We start from the raw sequence: 17,136 nt of genomic DNA, 5'->3' as shown, positions 1-17,136 counted from the left end.
CATATTTCCCCTAGAAGGGAGATGGCTTTAGAGCTAGTTCATTATCTTAGAGCTGCTAATCCGCTTTTCATTCCTGCACTAAAAGAACTTTCACTCATTTACCTTGATGCAGATCTAGATCTTGATTTCCTACTGTCAGAAACATGTCGCTTTCCCTCCTGAATGGGTGGCTGTTCCACTTCGACATCCTAAAAAGTGAAGTTGACAGGTAGTATGGGTGAGCAGGACAAGCATTTTATTTCTTTTTATTCTCAGACTGAATTAACAGCACTGAAAATCTACTGAATATTTAAATGTGTGAAATTAAAGAATAATGTGACTCAAAAGCTTCACTCTGTAGTCACTAGCAGGGAGAGGGTCCAGAATTGCATGTACATAATAACACAGCCACTGAAACGGCACCATAGAAATAATTTACACAGTTCCCATTTTCAATTTGCAAATTATTGGTTTTCCACATTTCACCCCGTTTCAGCAACACCTGCATCTCCACAGAATATGATTTTATTCCTTAAGATCAGTCAGTGGATCAGTGGATCATGCTCCATCATCAAAATCCCAGGTAAAGTGAGATCTGCTGCAAGTTTTCCCCAAGATGTTATAAGAAACTACTTTAAGTCTGAATTATGCTGGAGACAGTAAAGAGTAAGTCCTGGAGCCCTCCAACTGTCTCCCAGCAGAGTCAGCCTCACAGCCAGTTGTGTCCTGGTTATCTTTCTTTTCCTGCTCCAGGACAATCCACACACATTTGGGAAAGACCTGTAGGACGCCATTTGAGTCGGTCTGTTCACTGCAAGGGCTGCTCACCTGCTGGTGGGGTTTCTGCAGGTGTGGCTCGGCCTGGACTGGGAAGGGAGACTGGAAAGTTGGCTGCACTGGCGCTGCTGGAGGCATCACTGGCTGAGCCATGGGTGGGAACTGGGGGGTAGGCAGGAGACCAAAACCTGGCATTTGCCCATTCGGAGGAAGCGGCACCTTGGGAGAAGAAAAGACAACAGAATTCCAGCTAGGAGAAGGAATTACATTTGCTTTCCCAGCAGGCTTAAGTAAAGTTTTATGTCTGCTCAAAAGTAACAGCAAAAGATGGGGGAAAGATGAAGCAGGCCAAGCATTTGGGTGCACAAGTAATGATCTTGTCCTTCAATGCCTGACTAGGACAGACACCAGAAATGTGTTTTTTTGGGAAGATGGAGGGCTAAGCCACATTCACTCTCCACCAGCAGGAAAATCACTTCCTTCCTGCTGCACCAAAGAAAACAGCAAAGGATGGAAAACACAACAGGGGGACAAGGGAAAAGCCTGGGGTTACCTGGTGCCGCATCGGATCCTGCTGCATTCCCATCATCCGCTGCTGGAAAGGATCCATATTTGGGAGCTGAGGAAATACTGGCTGTTGCATGCCTTCTCCTGGAAACCCACTAAAACCAGGAATATTTTGGTGAGACAAGTCAGCAGATGCACAGATTTGTCTTTATTTTACAGATTTCTAAGCACATTTACAAATTCTTGCTGTTATTTTAGACAGAACAATTATCTTTACTATGATCCCGTTTCCAATAAAAACAGAAAAGGAAGAAAGAGTGGCTTCCTGATCTTTTCTCCACTCTAAGAGCAGTCCTTTCACATTTAGAGAAATGCTACACAAAGATTAGAGCCTCTCTCGCCCCTGTACTTATGCTGAAGATCTCAGCCTACAGAAACATTTCAGGAAGGTTTTCTGCCTTAGGCTCATTCTCTTCCTTTGCAGTTCCTCTTTTGGGAACAAAAGAAGCAGTGCTTTTCTCCTCAAGGAAAAGAAACTGGTTGTACTTTTGCTGTAAGAAAACACTTTGATTTGGGAGGAAATAGAGCAGAGTAGAAGGGGGTGGGTATTAAACCAGCTTTAGTAGAGTGATGCCCATCACTTCCTGATTCAACACACAGAATGGACAGTGCTCAGGGAATTCTGGAGGTCTGTGCAGGTAACAGGACCTGCTTGCAGATTGCAGCCTGTGCATGAAACTCAGCAATTAAAAAAAGCAATTTGATGGTGATGAGAAATGGAACTTTCCAATGTCTGAAGACAATTCTGAGAAGATTCTGGACAGATCAGTATTTTACAGAGAGAATTACTGCGCTTGCGTGCCCCAGACTGGGAACACTGGAATGCCACCCTCAGGGACACCTTGCACAGCTGTGAGGCACTAAGGACAGAGGCCCTGAAGCACTACCTACAGAACATAACATGACCACAAGCCTCCAGCTGGGCAGACACAAGCAGTGCCTATGACCTACCTCATCTTTCTGTACTCCAGAGCTCCACCTGCATTCTAAGGCAAATACTATCCATTTCCTTCAGAGACCCCTAAATGAACTACTACTGGTGGACAAAGTGCTCGAGGTGAGAGACACAGTCAGAAAGCTGATGACAGAGTTAGTGCTTCTGGTTTTGAGAGCAGGGTTTAGATGCAGATACAGAGAGTAAGACATGGGGCCACATACTGAAGCAGGGAAAAAAGAAATATGGACTAACCCCGGCATTGAGCACCATCCAGCCTGTGCACTGAATGAGAGAGAGGTCCTGTGGAAAAAACTGGGATGTGGTCATGTCATTCCAGACTTTATCATAATGCATAGCAAAAGGGAAACAGGAGCCTGTGCTCGCTTGTGTGGGGACAGAATGTTTGCCAACATAAAACTGTAAAGCCAATTTTCCTTTCTTGAATACTATAAACTATCACGATGTTTGGAATAGCAACCTTTCCCCAGCCAGTAAAGCAATCCAGCTGATCCAGTGATGCCCTGACACCCTCAGCTGTACTGTAAAAACATGGAACTCATCCTGCAACCAAAACTGAGTTTTTCTCTACAGAAGACAGTCCTCCATCAGTGAGGCAAGAGATCTACACCAGATCACTGAGTAACAAGGCACAAAAATCACCCCACCAAAAACTGTTAACAGTGTTTTAAATTTGGACTGTAGCAATTCAACACTATACTAACTTGGAATTTTCATCTACTTTCTAACCTAAAAATGTTTTAGGACATTTCTTAGTTTTATTATGACACAGAACTTACAAAGCTGGCTGAGACACTGAAGGGGAAGGAGCTGAATCTTCTTTCTTTGCATCTTCCACAGCTTCTGGTTCATCATCGTAGTCAAACCGATCTAGCAGCTTCTGAAAGAAACCACATCAGGACAACTATTTTTTTTGTATCTTACCCAACTGGCAGCCAAAATATCTTTATTATCACATTCTTACAACCGATGTAAACTCTGAAACTAAAGACAAGGTTAGAATTGGGGAAAATAGAAACATATATAGCAATACAAAATAAAAATTGTCCAAAACCAGATTTCTTCAGCTTCAGAAAATGCAAACCAAGACTTACTTTGTCAAATGATGTTTTCTGTTCAGGTGCTGTGAAAGCAGCTTTCTGCTCTGTGGGCTGTGCTGCTGTGGTTTTCAGCTGAGCAGTAATAGCTTGAACCTGAGCCATCACAGTGTTGTCTATGACCGGTGACTGTGGCTTCTGAGGCTGTTGGAAGGTCTGTAGGATTTGCTGGAGCTACAGAAACGTGAGACAGTATGAAGTGAATGTCCTCATATAAACACCAAGTATTGAAAGAGTTGTAGGATATAAATTTTATGCCAATACAGACTGTAGCAGGGGATGAACACAGCAACTACCTGACTGAACTGTGGAGCACTTAAGAGCAAAACCACGAGTCCCTCTTTAAATACTTTGGTGGCAAAATTCAGTAGATCCCAACATTGCAGTGTTCAGGCCCTTCAACACAGCAAACATTTAAATGGACTGAACAACAAACTTCCTAATTTTCTTTGAGATACTCCACCTGTTCCAGAAACCCTGTAACTGCATCAATTCGTAACTACTTATTTAAGAACATAAAACTGAGTATCATCAAATATCACAACTATTGGATGGAAGAATTTAAATACTCTTTCCCACTGAAGACCTTTGGGAAGCTCTTTTGCCTCAAATCCAGGCTATCAATCCCAACATTTCCCCCTAATTTCACACAGAAACTGAAGGGGATCAGAGAGCAGGTTACCTGTTGTCCTTGTGTTGTCTGGAACAACTGGGCTACAGCTGCAAAGGCATCGGAGCTGGGCAGCTGCGGCACGGCGGGCACCGAGTTCGCGGCCACTTGCGGGGGCTCCGAGGGAACCTTGGCCGGAGGGGGCGGCGAGCCTGGGGGTTTCCAGGAACACAGGAAAGGCTGTGTGACTCCACAACGTCCCTCTTGCTCCCCACAACAAGTGTCTGCTGCCTGCAATCTCCTGTTTATCCCAAAAGGGTCTATTTACAGCACCCCAGCTGCATGTTCTGTTCGTTCTGCCATGAACTGCTCTGCTCACTGCTCACACCTGCACTTGGGATGCACTGGGACAGAAAAGCTGGTCCCACACGGAATTTTAGCTCCCAGCTCCATGTTTACTTTGTGCAGGTTTAGGAAAGCTCTCACTACTTAAACAGCATTAGGCAATGAGCTTCAATACCCTGAATGTGGTGGCTCTGCTTCCACAGACCTGGGCTCATCCTTTTGGATGAATGATCCAAACCAACCATCTCATGGCTCACTGGAAGAGCAGCTGAGTTTCTCTCAGTATTTTCCACCAGTAACTGAACCTTTGCAGAGAAGTCTGGCAATAATTAAAGGTTTTAAAGGATTACTTCAGAGGTAGTTTTCTTAGATAAAGTTTGTTGCATGTGCACACGCCTCACCTGCAGCTGATGGATAAATCCTTCCAGCAGGAAAATTTTATTTACTCATTTTTCCAGGAAAAGATTCACAATTGTGAAATCACAATTTAAGACATGCTATTAGTGTTCCCATTCTCTCTGCCTTACATTACAACACCTTTTTTAATAAACATCTTGCCAGTACCAAGTAAATTAGCAATAATCCCATCAATTCCTACATACTCTGAGTAAGTATTCTTCAGCAGATCTGTTTTAATGGACATAATAAAGCTGTACAAGAAGTGAGTTACAAAAAAAAGACTCCACATACAGAAATATTTAATTTGAAACACTAAACAAACACGTTTGCCTTGCAATAGCAATTCCTTTAAACTCCTTCCTCTGTTTGCACTTCAAGTAACTCCAGTGTTGACAGGCAGCAAGCACAGGCAAATGTGTTGAATAATACTTTCCCAGAAGTGAAATGCAATATAAAAATAAAGCAAAAAGGTATGTGTTGTTTTTAAATATAAAGTAACTCCCCAATTATTTCCTGTATACATTTAGAAGGACATTTGCTCACTTAAGGGAGAAAATTTGCATTTCTCTCTGTCTTTATGGGTGAAACAGACTCTACTTCACATCATGCATTACTATATTTATTATTATTATTTATTAGCATATTTATTGCAGGGCCAAATTGCCCCCTCTGGTGCATCTGAATAACCTCATTGAAGATCTCTGTAGAAGGCTGCCAACCTGTTCACCACTAGTGCGGAGAGAGAGAGCTGGACAGGCAGTGCCCCTCATTTGTCCCAAAATTCAATTGTACAGCCCCAGGCTTGGATGCTAAGGCATTCCCTGGCACTGCCATGTTTAGAAAACCTTTAATGGGATACACTTCTCTGAACACAGCTGGAGATGATTTCACTGTTTTGCTGTCTCTCACCACACCTCACTCCCTCCATTCCATTTTCCCAGTCCTACTCCATGAGCACAGTAAATAAGGAGGTTACCACAGCTCAGTGTGAAATACAGAGTGCAGAGCCAAAAAACAGCTCTCTGGAGAAAGAAGGAATTGTGGAATGCATATTCCCTGTAACCTCGCTCCCAGCTTTGCTGTGGCACTAAATAGGTCAGTGAGCAGGCTGGCACTGCTGTGCTCTGCAGGTTAGTGCTTCTCAGCCAGCAGCCCGTGCAAAATCCCAGGTACAAATGCTCTGAGAACCTGGGTGTGAAACACCAGTCCAAGACTTTCAGGGCTGCACACTCAAGACACTGACAGCTGCTGCTTTCAGCTACTAAGCTGACCAAAAGGAAGATGAAGCTCTTTGACATCTAAGATCCCACTTACTTACCTGGATTCTGGCACTAAAAAATGACATCAGAATTCTAAAATTGAGAAATCACATAAAAATATTTCAAAACAAAAGAAAAAAAGAGGATCTGTTTAAGAGGGCACACTGAAGTCACCTGTATATATGTAAGTACACATGCATATATACATGATAAACATTTAATATATTTCCCAAGTCAGTATTCACATGCTGATAATTTCTGCAGTATCAGCACTTATTTAAAATTACTTTGGCTGCTCATTGTGACAAAGCTGACTTTATTGCTATGTCAGTGCCGGAACTAAGAGCAAGCACTTTCTGCTGAAAGCAAACAAGCTGTTGCTATGTGCCGTTTGAGAGCAGAAGTTAAAATGTCATCCCTACCTTCATTGTTAGTAGCATTCTCTGCCATGGGTGCAGTGGCACTGGTTCCTGCTGCCATATCCAAGAGAGGCTGAATTATTTCAATTTTAAATACTCCGTTTTTCTGCCAGAGGTTCAGAACACGAACTATTTTACTCTGTTGAAACAAAAGGAAGCACCAACGCTGAATCCAGATTTCTTAAGTCACCATTTTATCTTCTGCATGCAGAGAAGGTTTGTACACCATGTGACATAATCACACCAACTTAACAAACCCTGAGTCGTGACAGAGGGCAGCAACACCTTTGAACTAGCAAAGATAAAAACTGCCAACTTGTTTTACTGTCAAAGCAATCTGTGACATTTCCCTAAAACTCTACTGGCCAGTCAGAAATCCAGGTGTGATTTACAATCCAGGACACCATTTCAGCCCCATGTCTACAGAGGTGGTCCCAAAGGGATGACACAACCAATCCACATGAACAAAAAGAGAAAAGGAAGATGAGCTGAAAAGCCTTCATGAAGACAGGGACAGTTAGACCAGAAAATGTTACCACAACACTTTGAAGTCAGTTTGAGGGTTCCTTGCTTGGTATTACTAACCCAACCAATTCTATGTTGAGACCAGAAACTGCATCTCCATCATTATCTGAAAGACGAGGAAAGCAACAAGGAAACATCCTCACTGATGACTGCAGGATTAATTTAGAATCTCTGATTGTCAGCTGTTATTTTAAGCTTTTTTTTTTTTTTTGACATGAAGAACAATGCAGATCCCAGAACAAGCTGGAAATTGGCCTTTCCTTCTTTAGCCCAGCATTCAAACAAAAATGTCTCAGTACTGTGCTGCTTCAGCTGGAATATGCAAGCAGGTAGAAGGCAGAGCACATGTTGTATTGCTGTCCTTCCTGCAGACTTAGTCATTCACATGCACACATATAAGCTTTAAGTACCTTTTAGTTCAAATGAACTGATTCTGTTCTTTCATTGTGACTCAGTTATATACACCCATGTAAATCCACCTCTAAGTGATTAAAGAATTTTACAAAATGTTTGCTAAAATAACATCCATTACAGAGAAACCCCAAATGTCTATTTTTAAGTAATATTTTGGTCTGAAAAACAGTTAACTTTAAAACAGCAGCATTTTTTTATTGCGTTGGGTATTCTATTTCTCCACAGAACTTTAGAATCATATAAAGGCCAAAAAATGGATTAAAGTTATACTCTCATTTTCAGTAACATATTAATTTTATAGAAAGGCTGCTTTTAAAAACAAAAGGTACCATCATTATCCTCTTCAGAGATCCCCTACAATTGTTGAGAATCTGCAGATCAGGGTACTTTTTTTTTTAGGAACCAGAAATTCATTAAAGCAAGTGTGTTTTAAATAATAATGTTCCCTATTTCAAGTAGTTCCATGAAGGAGATGGAGAGTCTCATTCACTCAGATGAACAAAATGGTAATGGAGAAACAGAAAGGAGAAGGGATTGCTCTCTTTCACAGGCTATCAACCCAGGAGCTCCCAAATACCAGATTCAACGACTGAAGGTCTAAATGTTCCACATTAGATAACTAGAGAGCATCAAAGCCTTTCCAAAGCTTACTTGGAGAGTTAGGGAGGAAGCCAGGTAGAAAAGGAGTATTTCACAAGGAACAAGGGAGTAGGTGATTTTCTGGAAACCAACTGGCAGCCTCCAGAACACACTGTTTTTGGGAGTGTGTTTGGACAGAAGTCAGAAAAACCATCTTCCCTGGACTGTCAGGAATTCACACCACTTTCTGAGCCTCTGTTCTACTAAAAAGTTCAGCAGAACTAAGAAAAATTAGGCCTTAAGACCAGCCCTGACAGTGGTATGGGAATGGAAAAGACTGAAGAAAACAACATCATGATTTTTTTAGAAAACATTTCTGAGCAGAACAGTCTCTGCCTACAAAACCAAAGCTTCTCCTGCAATGCTTTCTTGTTGTGGCAGACACTGCCTTCCAAAGGAAGTTCTGAAGGAACCTCAAGAAGGACTTTTGGCACACATACACACACTGCTGAAGTGTCTGCATAGGCAAAACAAAACTGATGAGATCAGGCAAAATACATTTTAACCTGAATTTTCATTTAACTGTCACGTTTGATAACCCTCAGCAGCAGTCACTTCCAGGGTCAGAGAGACCCCCCAAATCACTGCCACAGGAGTGCAAGCACCAAGGCAGCACCCCATCAATGCACAGCAACACCTGAAGGGCTCGTCCTACCTTGTCTTCAGATGGACACAGATACAAATACTGGAATGTGGCAGTAATATTCTTGGAGAACCTTGGCCCAAAGACATCCTTGTCTGTTCCGAACTGGTGCCGGGACTGGCGGACGATGGAGTCGATGACGTACAAGCCCGGCACTTTGTACTCTGGCTTGCACTGCAAACAGCACAGAGACCCTGAGTCAGGCAGGGGGGGAGCCCCCTCAGAGCCCCCCTGCAAACCCGCTCTGGGACTGAAGCACTGCTCTGCACCCCAGTCCCTTCCTCTTCCTGCCCAGGCATGAACACTGCATCCCCTGGAAATACCTATTGTCTTAGTGGCGATTCATTACAAGTTCAGCACCTCCAGGTTCCTCCCCCGCTGCTGTAGGGAAGGTGGGAAATCTCACAATTTACTTATTTCTTCCCCTCCTTAATGTATTGTGGAGAACTACAATGTGGAACTTACATAGACAAAGTGATACCTAACAAACCAGAATTTCCTCCCTCAACCCCTAAGTAACAGAAGCCTTTCTGGTTATTTACTAGCATTATTAGCAATACCCAGCAAAGCAGGCAGGTAGTTTTATCAATACTTTTTTAAATTTTATTTTATTTTTACCTTTTTGATAAACTTTTCCACAATCTGGACAACATGCTTGTAGAGCTGGAAAATAAATACATCCATTAATTTAGCACCTTCTCAGCAGTGGCATATCATTTTAGAAGCATTTTAACTCTTTGTGCTTACTACCACTTTGGAAAGGGTACAGAACATTGCAGATACATTTCAAAAATCAGAATGTTCCCAAACTGAGAAAAATACACCATGGGGGAAACCCAGACCCAAGCCAGAAGTGTATCAGTGTGCACACAAGGTACAGAGCTTGCCAAGTATTAGTGAAAGCTTTCTGGATTTATTTTCTCTGCAATCCACACTTGGTTTCACATGTTAAGGTGCAGTTGCATCCTGCAATATTCAGTTTTATTACACAAAAATCACAACACTCAAGTGGGCGTAGCATGAAAAAGCAATGACTCAAAAAAATCAAGCTGGCACTTTGCTCCTAGTCTAAAACCAATGATATTCACCACCCACTTCTTTCTAGACAACAGCCTTAATAGCAACTAGAATAAACCATCCCCGAAGCTGAGATTAGGAAATCCTGAATATTTACTTACAAGTGAAATAATAAAACATTGCTGCTGTTACAGATTCGTCTTTTTTTGTTGTACTTTACCTTAATAGCTTTAATGGCAGCTTTTGTGATGAGAATCATCTTTGCTCGGGAAATAGGAGGTTTCATCTCCATCAGTGAGAAGAGCTAAACAGAGAAAACAAACATCAAAAATGTATTCTGAAGTTCAGCAATTAAGCAAAAACAACATTTCAGGAGGGTGATTTGATTGCTGCCATCCCACATTGGGCATGGCCACACTGCTGGCTGGCCCTGGGAGAAGTGACTGTTTCACAAACCCAAGGAAAACAGAGTTTACCAGGTTACTGCTAAAAAGAACTGCCCTGCACACTTGGCTGCCTTACCCTCCAAATGGCTCCCAGGGGAAAAGGTCACTCCTCAAGGAGAACATTTGCAGAAATTATAGGTATTATATGAAGTTTATAGAGGTTTATATGAAGAATATAGAAGTTATGTGTCATATTTATAGGTGATATTGGCCATAACTGAAAACAAGCTCCACATTTCAGAAACTGAGGGAAACCAGAACTGAACACAGAGATGGAAACAGAAAGCTGAGCATACACACATAATTGTTTTTACCTTGAAATATTTCTCACAAATCACAGAAAAAATTGGTTTGTGTTACATAATTCCATTTTCATCTTCATCATAAAGAAAAAATTGAGCCTTTGAATGTGAGTAAAAAATGCCATCTATTATTTGTCACAAAACAGCAAAGTAAGAGAATCAAAGTGTCTTCATTTGTCATTGTAATGGAAAGTAAGATGTCATTTAAAACTTTGTCTCTTATGTTATTAATTAATTTAAAGTCCCAAGACACTGGTGAAGTGACCAACTTACACTGATTTATCCACTGTCTCAGTTAAGGGGAAAAAAAAAAACATCCATGAAGGAGATAAAAAAATTTGCCCCATACTCAGAGACAAGGGAAGTTTTAACAGGGCTTTGAGCTGCACAAAAGGAAGCCTTATACCTAGAAAACACCAAGAGTAGGAAATTTTCTTTCTTATTTTGTATTTACTTTCTTAATTTGATTCCTATTCCAGGAGATAGGAAAGAAGAACAACTGTCCTTCCAGACAGTGGTAGCCACATGCCTTTTCCAACACCAACACAAGACTACGACTTTTCATTATTAATCCCCACAAAATGCAAGTTCTAGTGCCAGAACGTTGGGGTTTTAAAGCCCTTTCAGCTGTAAGAGATACTTCAGCTAACATCCCTGCTTGCTGAGAGATCACAGTATGGACAAATAAAAACTGCCAGAAAAAAACACAGAAGGAGAGCAGGGTTTGTGAGCTGATGGTTTTTTTGGTTTTTTTTTAATCTTGTTTTCAATTTAGACTTAAGTGCTTTAGAATTAAGTGCAGAGACTCTTGATGAACAAAGTCAGTGCTATTATTAAAACTCAGGAATATCTGTTTGAAGAGGTAATGAAAGGGGAAAAAATCCAAATCCCAACCACCAAAAGGCTCAAAAACTGGGATGGGGGAGGAAGAAAAACAACCAGCATTACGACTAGCACTCCATATCCCCCTCCTTTACCCATGAAGATGCAACTGGTTCCTCCAGGAAAGGATCCAGTCCCACAGAAAGAGAACAAAGGAGCTGGTGTGGAAGCACTGCTTTGATGTTTGTATTTCAGGAACACAAAAAGACACCCCAAGGAAATTGGGAGAGCTCAGAGCAGGGCCCAAGGTGACAAGAAATGAGTGCAGCAAGAAAATAAAAAGAAGTGTCTTAAAAGTATCTCAAGCAGGACGTTGCAACTGGGGGAAACACAGAAAAAAATAAAAATCCAAGGATACATAAACTGCCAGGGAGAATGAAGGCACATATACATGAGTGTGCATACCTATCTATCCATCTATCTATCCTGCTCTTTTCACGCCCCCACCAACCTCTTGGAATTTCACCTCAGAATTTTGTTACTTTTTTGAAATTACCTAAGATCTTAGAATACCAAATAGCTATTTATAGTCAATTTTTATGTAATTCTCTGTACGATACATGTGTCAACACCATGTTTTAGCCATGGCTGCAACTAATATTTAGCTCCCTTCCTAGTTCCTCATGGTTTCTCCCTGTTGGAAGGGGGAGCTGCTCAGGAGACACGCCAGTACTTCCAGCTGCATTTGTTCAATTAGACCTGGATCTTCTTTCACACACACTTCCCAAACCAATACACAAAACAGTCACCCAACCACTATTTTCAGATGGCTGTTTCACAACAATACATCCAGTTTCTCAAAGCTTTGACACCATGATCAACTCAAGGAACAACCTGGACACAAAAATTTACACTCTGTTAAAAAAAAAAAAAAAAAAAAAAGACATGCAACAAAGGGAAAGAAAATTTACAGCTTGAGAGGTTTCCAGAGTCCTGCCGCACAGCATGAACCTGTGCCTGGAATGCTGTGACCTGCTTGAAATGACTTTCTGCTTTTACTGTCCTTAAGTGCCTGTTTACAGGATGCTGATACAAAAGTAGAGGTGTTCAAGGGTATTAAACTCAAGACACAGTACAAAACATGTATTCAAGAATATTTCTGGGTGCTTCTCCCAGTAGGATGGAATTACACAGTAATTCCTATAAAGCCAGAGATGCAAAAGGCAGAAAATTCACCTGTTCAGTTTCAGGCTAAAAATCATATTAAACCACAGCAGGACAGCAAAAGGCAAACCAAGCACAGAGTGACTGTCCCCAAATGCAGAATGAGTGTGAAATATAGGAGCTCCACAAGGGGCAGAGTGAACAGAGACCTTCCAGCTCCCACTGTGCCCCTGCTCCAGCCCAGGAGCCCCGTGAGGTTCAGAGGGGCAGGCAATGGCACAAGGAACAGGGTGCTGATTGCCTTTACTTCTCAGTCTTTTGAGCAGCAAATTATTAATTTCTCTCATTCTATAATTAATGCCCTGTGATGGTTTAGTTTACATAGAAACCTGAGAACCAGGGGTTTTTGAAGTAAAAGGGAGAACTGCTACTTTAAAATTTACCCTTGATGTATGATCTTAAGTCTGTTTTAAGTGTGAAGTTAACATAGTAAAAGTACCTTTTAGGACTGACTTTGAACTGACTTCCTTGGCTTTGCCCTCTCGCTCAAGTGTCTGTCCCATAAAAAGGTGTCTTTATTTACAAATAAAGAGCTGTGAGCCCATTCTATACACTCACTACACAAACCCCAGAGCACAGCAGCTGCACAGAGAGGAGTACGAGCTACAGAACCAGACAGTGGCTAGTAATTAGTGGATATCAAGCACCCAGGTCATTGTCAGGACACCTCATTCAACCTCCCCTTCTCCAATTTCCAGAGCAGTCTAACACGCCCTCAATCATTCCAACACGCCTTAGGTGTCCAACAATCCTTCCCAAAGCAGGCTCCACATTCATTCATTGTCTTTTGGAATGTATTTTATTCATGCATTTAGAAACCACCCAACCCAGCCAACCACTAGTGACTTACAGACATAACTGCAGTTGCTTATTCCTGTACAGGAACAAAGGGCTCGTGGAGGACACGACAAACAAGCACAGATAGTGCACTGTTTTGTTAACAAAACACCTTTACTGTTAGTGCATGACCAGATCTCTAAAAGGAATTCTGTCAGAGCTATACATTTTCCTTCCCCTACAAAAGTCACTGCTTCCTTTCCTCTTCAGGTCCCCGTCTTCCTTAAGGGAAGGAGAGAGATCTGTTGCTACGCTGTATCTCAGAAGATCAATGCAAGTTTTAAATGCTTGACCACCAGCTGCGAAGCACAGCAAGTATTAGGTGCTGCTGAAGGTAAGAGAACACCATAACATCCAGAGCTGTCAGGCTGCATTCTTTGGAAAATAAAGTGAGATTTGATTTTGACCAGATACGACCCCCAGGCAATGAAGCTCAACAGCACTTCACCAACTAGGCTACTTCTGTGGCCTAGAAAGACCAATCACAAATCCTGAATCACTGGGGAGAAACATCATCACAAAAGATACTCATATGAAAATGACATCATGCAAGTGCACAGAATGGAGTTTTGTTCTCTACTCATGTGCCTTGGAAAGACAGCTTTCGGGATCAGTGCAGGGCCCTTTTGTCCAGCACATGTCCTGGAAAGCTGCTTGTCTTACTACTTCTCTTACCAGGAATCCCTACCAGAATGGCACAGCTTCCAATGTTCATGGAAACAAGTTCAAGGCAGAGGCAAGAGACTCCAGCTAGATGCTGGCAGCTGTGTCCTTCTACTTTTCTGTGCACATGAAGCCTCACTGGGAATCCTGAGCTCCAGTAACTGCTGGAGAACCACTGGGAAGGATATCCTGCTAGCTTCTATTTATAGCTCCTCAGGATGGAGGGGAAGGTTGTCACAGAACGGACAAAATAAAGCCTTGCCATTGGCATAAAACAGCCACACTGAATCCAAACCTCAACTGTCCAGCGCCCTAAGGATGAGCAAACAGCAAAGAAGGAATGTGCAGCTCCAGCCTTAAATAAACAGCCACCAGCACCGCTCATCTGTTTGCTTCTAGGCACTTTTAGGTGGGGTATCAATTGTTTCAGGGGTACACATTAACGACTGAGACACAGGACTAAGTGAACGACCTGCATTACTCAACACAAATAAAAGATTACAAAACAGGAAAGTTGACTTTATTCTACTTCCAGCAGCAAGACTGCAGAAAAAAAAAAATCTTTATTTCTAACTTTTATGACCAGTAAACTATACCTCAAGTTTTCCAGATTAAAGAAAAAAACAGACATCCCCTAAACTAAAACATTCCAAGGATTTATATAGCAGATGTGTGGGTTCAGTGGGGGGGGGGGGGTGGGGTGTTTGTTTGTGTTTTGAGGATGTGATTCTTAATTTTTTTTTTTAAGAAAAATGTTTGTTTTCTTAAAACCATGTAAAGTTCTGTCCCATTAACCAGTTATCGTCTGAGATTTACTTATACTGTATCATTACTGTAACATGACATATACACCTAAGAGCACATGAATTCTGACTCCTGAAAGTAAACTCCTCAGAGAAAACACACTCCCCTACAGACCTGCCAAATCCCACCCATTCAGCTGGCAGCACCTGCTCAAACTACAGCTGCATGAAAAGAAAGCAGCCAATACAAAACCCTTGCATGCTCCTGTAGAAACGTGAGGACTTGGAAGAGGACATTTATTGGCAAAGTTGCATTCAAAATGTAGGTCCAAAGAACAGGATTGGCAATGGCACCACAATACAACGTCAATTACGCAACCCAGGAGTTCCCACCTGCTGCCAGAGCCAAACTTCCCTCCCCCAAGCTCTTCTGCCCAAGAGGCGGCACCAACCCCACAGCTTAGGGGACCACCAGGTTTACAGCCACGCTTTGAACTTGGGCACCCACCATCTGAGAAACTGAAACCAACACCAAACCCTTCCAAAAGCTCCGAGTCATGGGACCACCGGACACGGAGTGAGCGGCACTTCCTCTTTCAGGCAGAGTGGCAAAGAGCTGGCAGGTGCCACCTCCAGGGAAGCAAAGCCAGAAGGGAATCACTTCTAGCACACATGGCAAGCACAGCACCAAACTGCAGCTGGAGCTGCCATAGTAAAAACACAATTCCCCGGCTACAGTGGCACTGTACAGCCAGCAAGTGGAGGAATTCTGGACCTCTAGGGTATTCTGTAGCTGCCCCATCTTCACTGCTGAAGCTGTTCCCCTCCCAGTAAAAGAATTAACTCTTCAGTGACCTGGGAGTGGCACCCTGAAGGCCTCACAAATGAGCTCTCCCAGCCTGAGCAGCCCGTGCTATCTCCACCACCGTGGGAACAACACCCAGAGCTTTGGTACAACTGCTCTGTCCCCGAGAAAGCCCAGAAAGAAACAACACCTGCCCGTAAATCTGACCCTCCTCACGCCCCAGGCAACACGGGTGCAAAAGGGAAGGGACCGGTCTGAGAACTGGACTTTATGCCCTGCACAGCACCACAAACACAGCTCCTGAGAGGGAACAGGGCAGGAAGCACACAGCCCCTGAAGTTATTCATGTGCTGCTTCACACACCAGTAGCTGCACAGAAGCACTCAGGCGTACAAAGGACTGTAGAACAGGGATTTTAGTGAGTGCACTTCTCCCCCCCAGATCTGAGATCCAACTGAAACCCAGTGCTTTGCTCCTCCAGCAGCAACACAGCAGGATTTCACTCAGGATTCCTAACTGCACCGAAGGAAGGCATCCCACCATTCCTACATGGGAGAGGAAGAGGTACGGATCCAAACACGCCCGTTGCCAGGACACGGATTAGTCACGGGATCCTAGAAGCACCACTTCTGCTCTGCAGGCACCCTTCTGCACCAGCAGTGGGGTTATTGTCTCACAGGCACTAGGCACTGCCTGCACCACTCAGGTTTGGCAGCAGCATTGCTCTGCCAGGACCACTGCTCGTATTGAGGCAGGAAGTTAACAATATTGTGGCTCTTTCTAGCAACACTGAAAATGGCACACGTGTGCTGTTGTAATTTTTTGGGGAAGGTGGCTTTGTACCCTGACACCCCACTGGCTCAGAGCTGCACAAAACCCCCAAAACACTGGCAAATAAAGCATTAACAGGAGCTGCGTGCTATCCACTTTTCCCTTTGCTCTTGCATAGTTTTGGTAGGGCATTCTCAGATGTGTGTACAACAAAGCCTCGCAGAGAGTGAGCCTTACACAGCCTGAGTCCATCAGAGGGGAGCAGCTGCCATTTCTCCTGTTTCTGTTCAACAGGCAGGCACAGCCAGCCAGCCTCCAGCACGAACCTGGGAACAGGCTCTGGCTCGGCTTCAAGAGACTTTCTGTCCACGGATGGTCTGCAAAGCCACACTGTCCAACTCAGGCAGAGGTATAACTAACAGTAATTAATAATCATATTGAAGTCACGTGTCAAAAACTTTATACAGCAGACGCCGAACTGAGTTGCTATATATTATGCAAAAAAACAACCACAGTCTTTGCTTTCAACTCCTCTCGGCTGACGAAGAAATAAAAAAAAACCCCAAACCAGAAGAAGACAGGGAGGGACCTTCTGTGCGGTCAGAAAGGCGAGTAAACCTGTCCAGCCCCCAGAACTGGGATCGATCCCCGAGCCCCATCCCGGGCGCCGTTCCCACAGAGGGGTGAGCCCCCTCCCAGCCCTCTGCCCGGGCCGCGGCCTCGCACCGCGGCTCTCTCGCCAACCCACTACCGGGAAATGCCAGTCCCGAACAGCACACACGGCCGGGAGCGCCGCGTGACAGCGAGCCCGCCTGGGCACCCCAGCGAGCAGGGATCGGCCCGGGATCCCGGGATCCCGCTCTGCGGCGCTGCCAAGA

General features: G+C 43.5%; 1 protein-coding gene across 2 annotated transcripts in view; it reads right to left on the bottom strand.

Annotated features, from left to right (window-relative positions):
- SCAF4 (SR-related CTD associated factor 4) overlaps window positions 1-17,136 on the bottom strand; it is a 28,705-nt gene that overhangs the window by 11,126 nt on the left and 443 nt on the right. The window contains exons 2-12 of one of the 2 annotated variants that reach the window (XM_030264272.4): window positions 9,866-9,949; window positions 9,247-9,291; window positions 8,641-8,802; window positions 6,411-6,546; window positions 4,058-4,197; window positions 3,373-3,549; window positions 3,058-3,158; window positions 2,513-2,560; window positions 1,310-1,418; window positions 808-975; window positions 103-188 (exon numbers count right to left, since the gene is read on the bottom strand). In XM_030264272.4, the coding sequence (XP_030120132.4) occupies window positions 103-188; window positions 808-975; window positions 1,310-1,418; window positions 2,513-2,560; window positions 3,058-3,158; window positions 3,373-3,549; window positions 4,058-4,197; window positions 6,411-6,546; window positions 8,641-8,802; window positions 9,247-9,291; window positions 9,866-9,949 (1,256 nt within the window). The remainder of the gene's footprint in view (window positions 1-102; window positions 189-807; window positions 976-1,309; window positions 1,419-2,512; window positions 2,561-3,057; window positions 3,159-3,372; window positions 3,550-4,057; window positions 4,198-6,410; window positions 6,547-8,640; window positions 8,803-9,246; window positions 9,292-9,865; window positions 9,950-17,136) is intronic. The other variant, XM_030264279.4, reaches the window with a different exon arrangement.

The sequence above is a fragment of the Taeniopygia guttata genome, chromosome 1 (assembly GCF_048771995.1).
Source record: "Taeniopygia guttata chromosome 1, bTaeGut7.mat, whole genome shotgun sequence".
Classification (NCBI taxonomy): Eukaryota; Metazoa; Chordata; class Aves; order Passeriformes; family Estrildidae; genus Taeniopygia; species Taeniopygia guttata.
The sequence above is the reverse complement of the archived record's forward strand: the minus strand, read 5'-3'. Positions and strand labels throughout refer to the sequence as shown.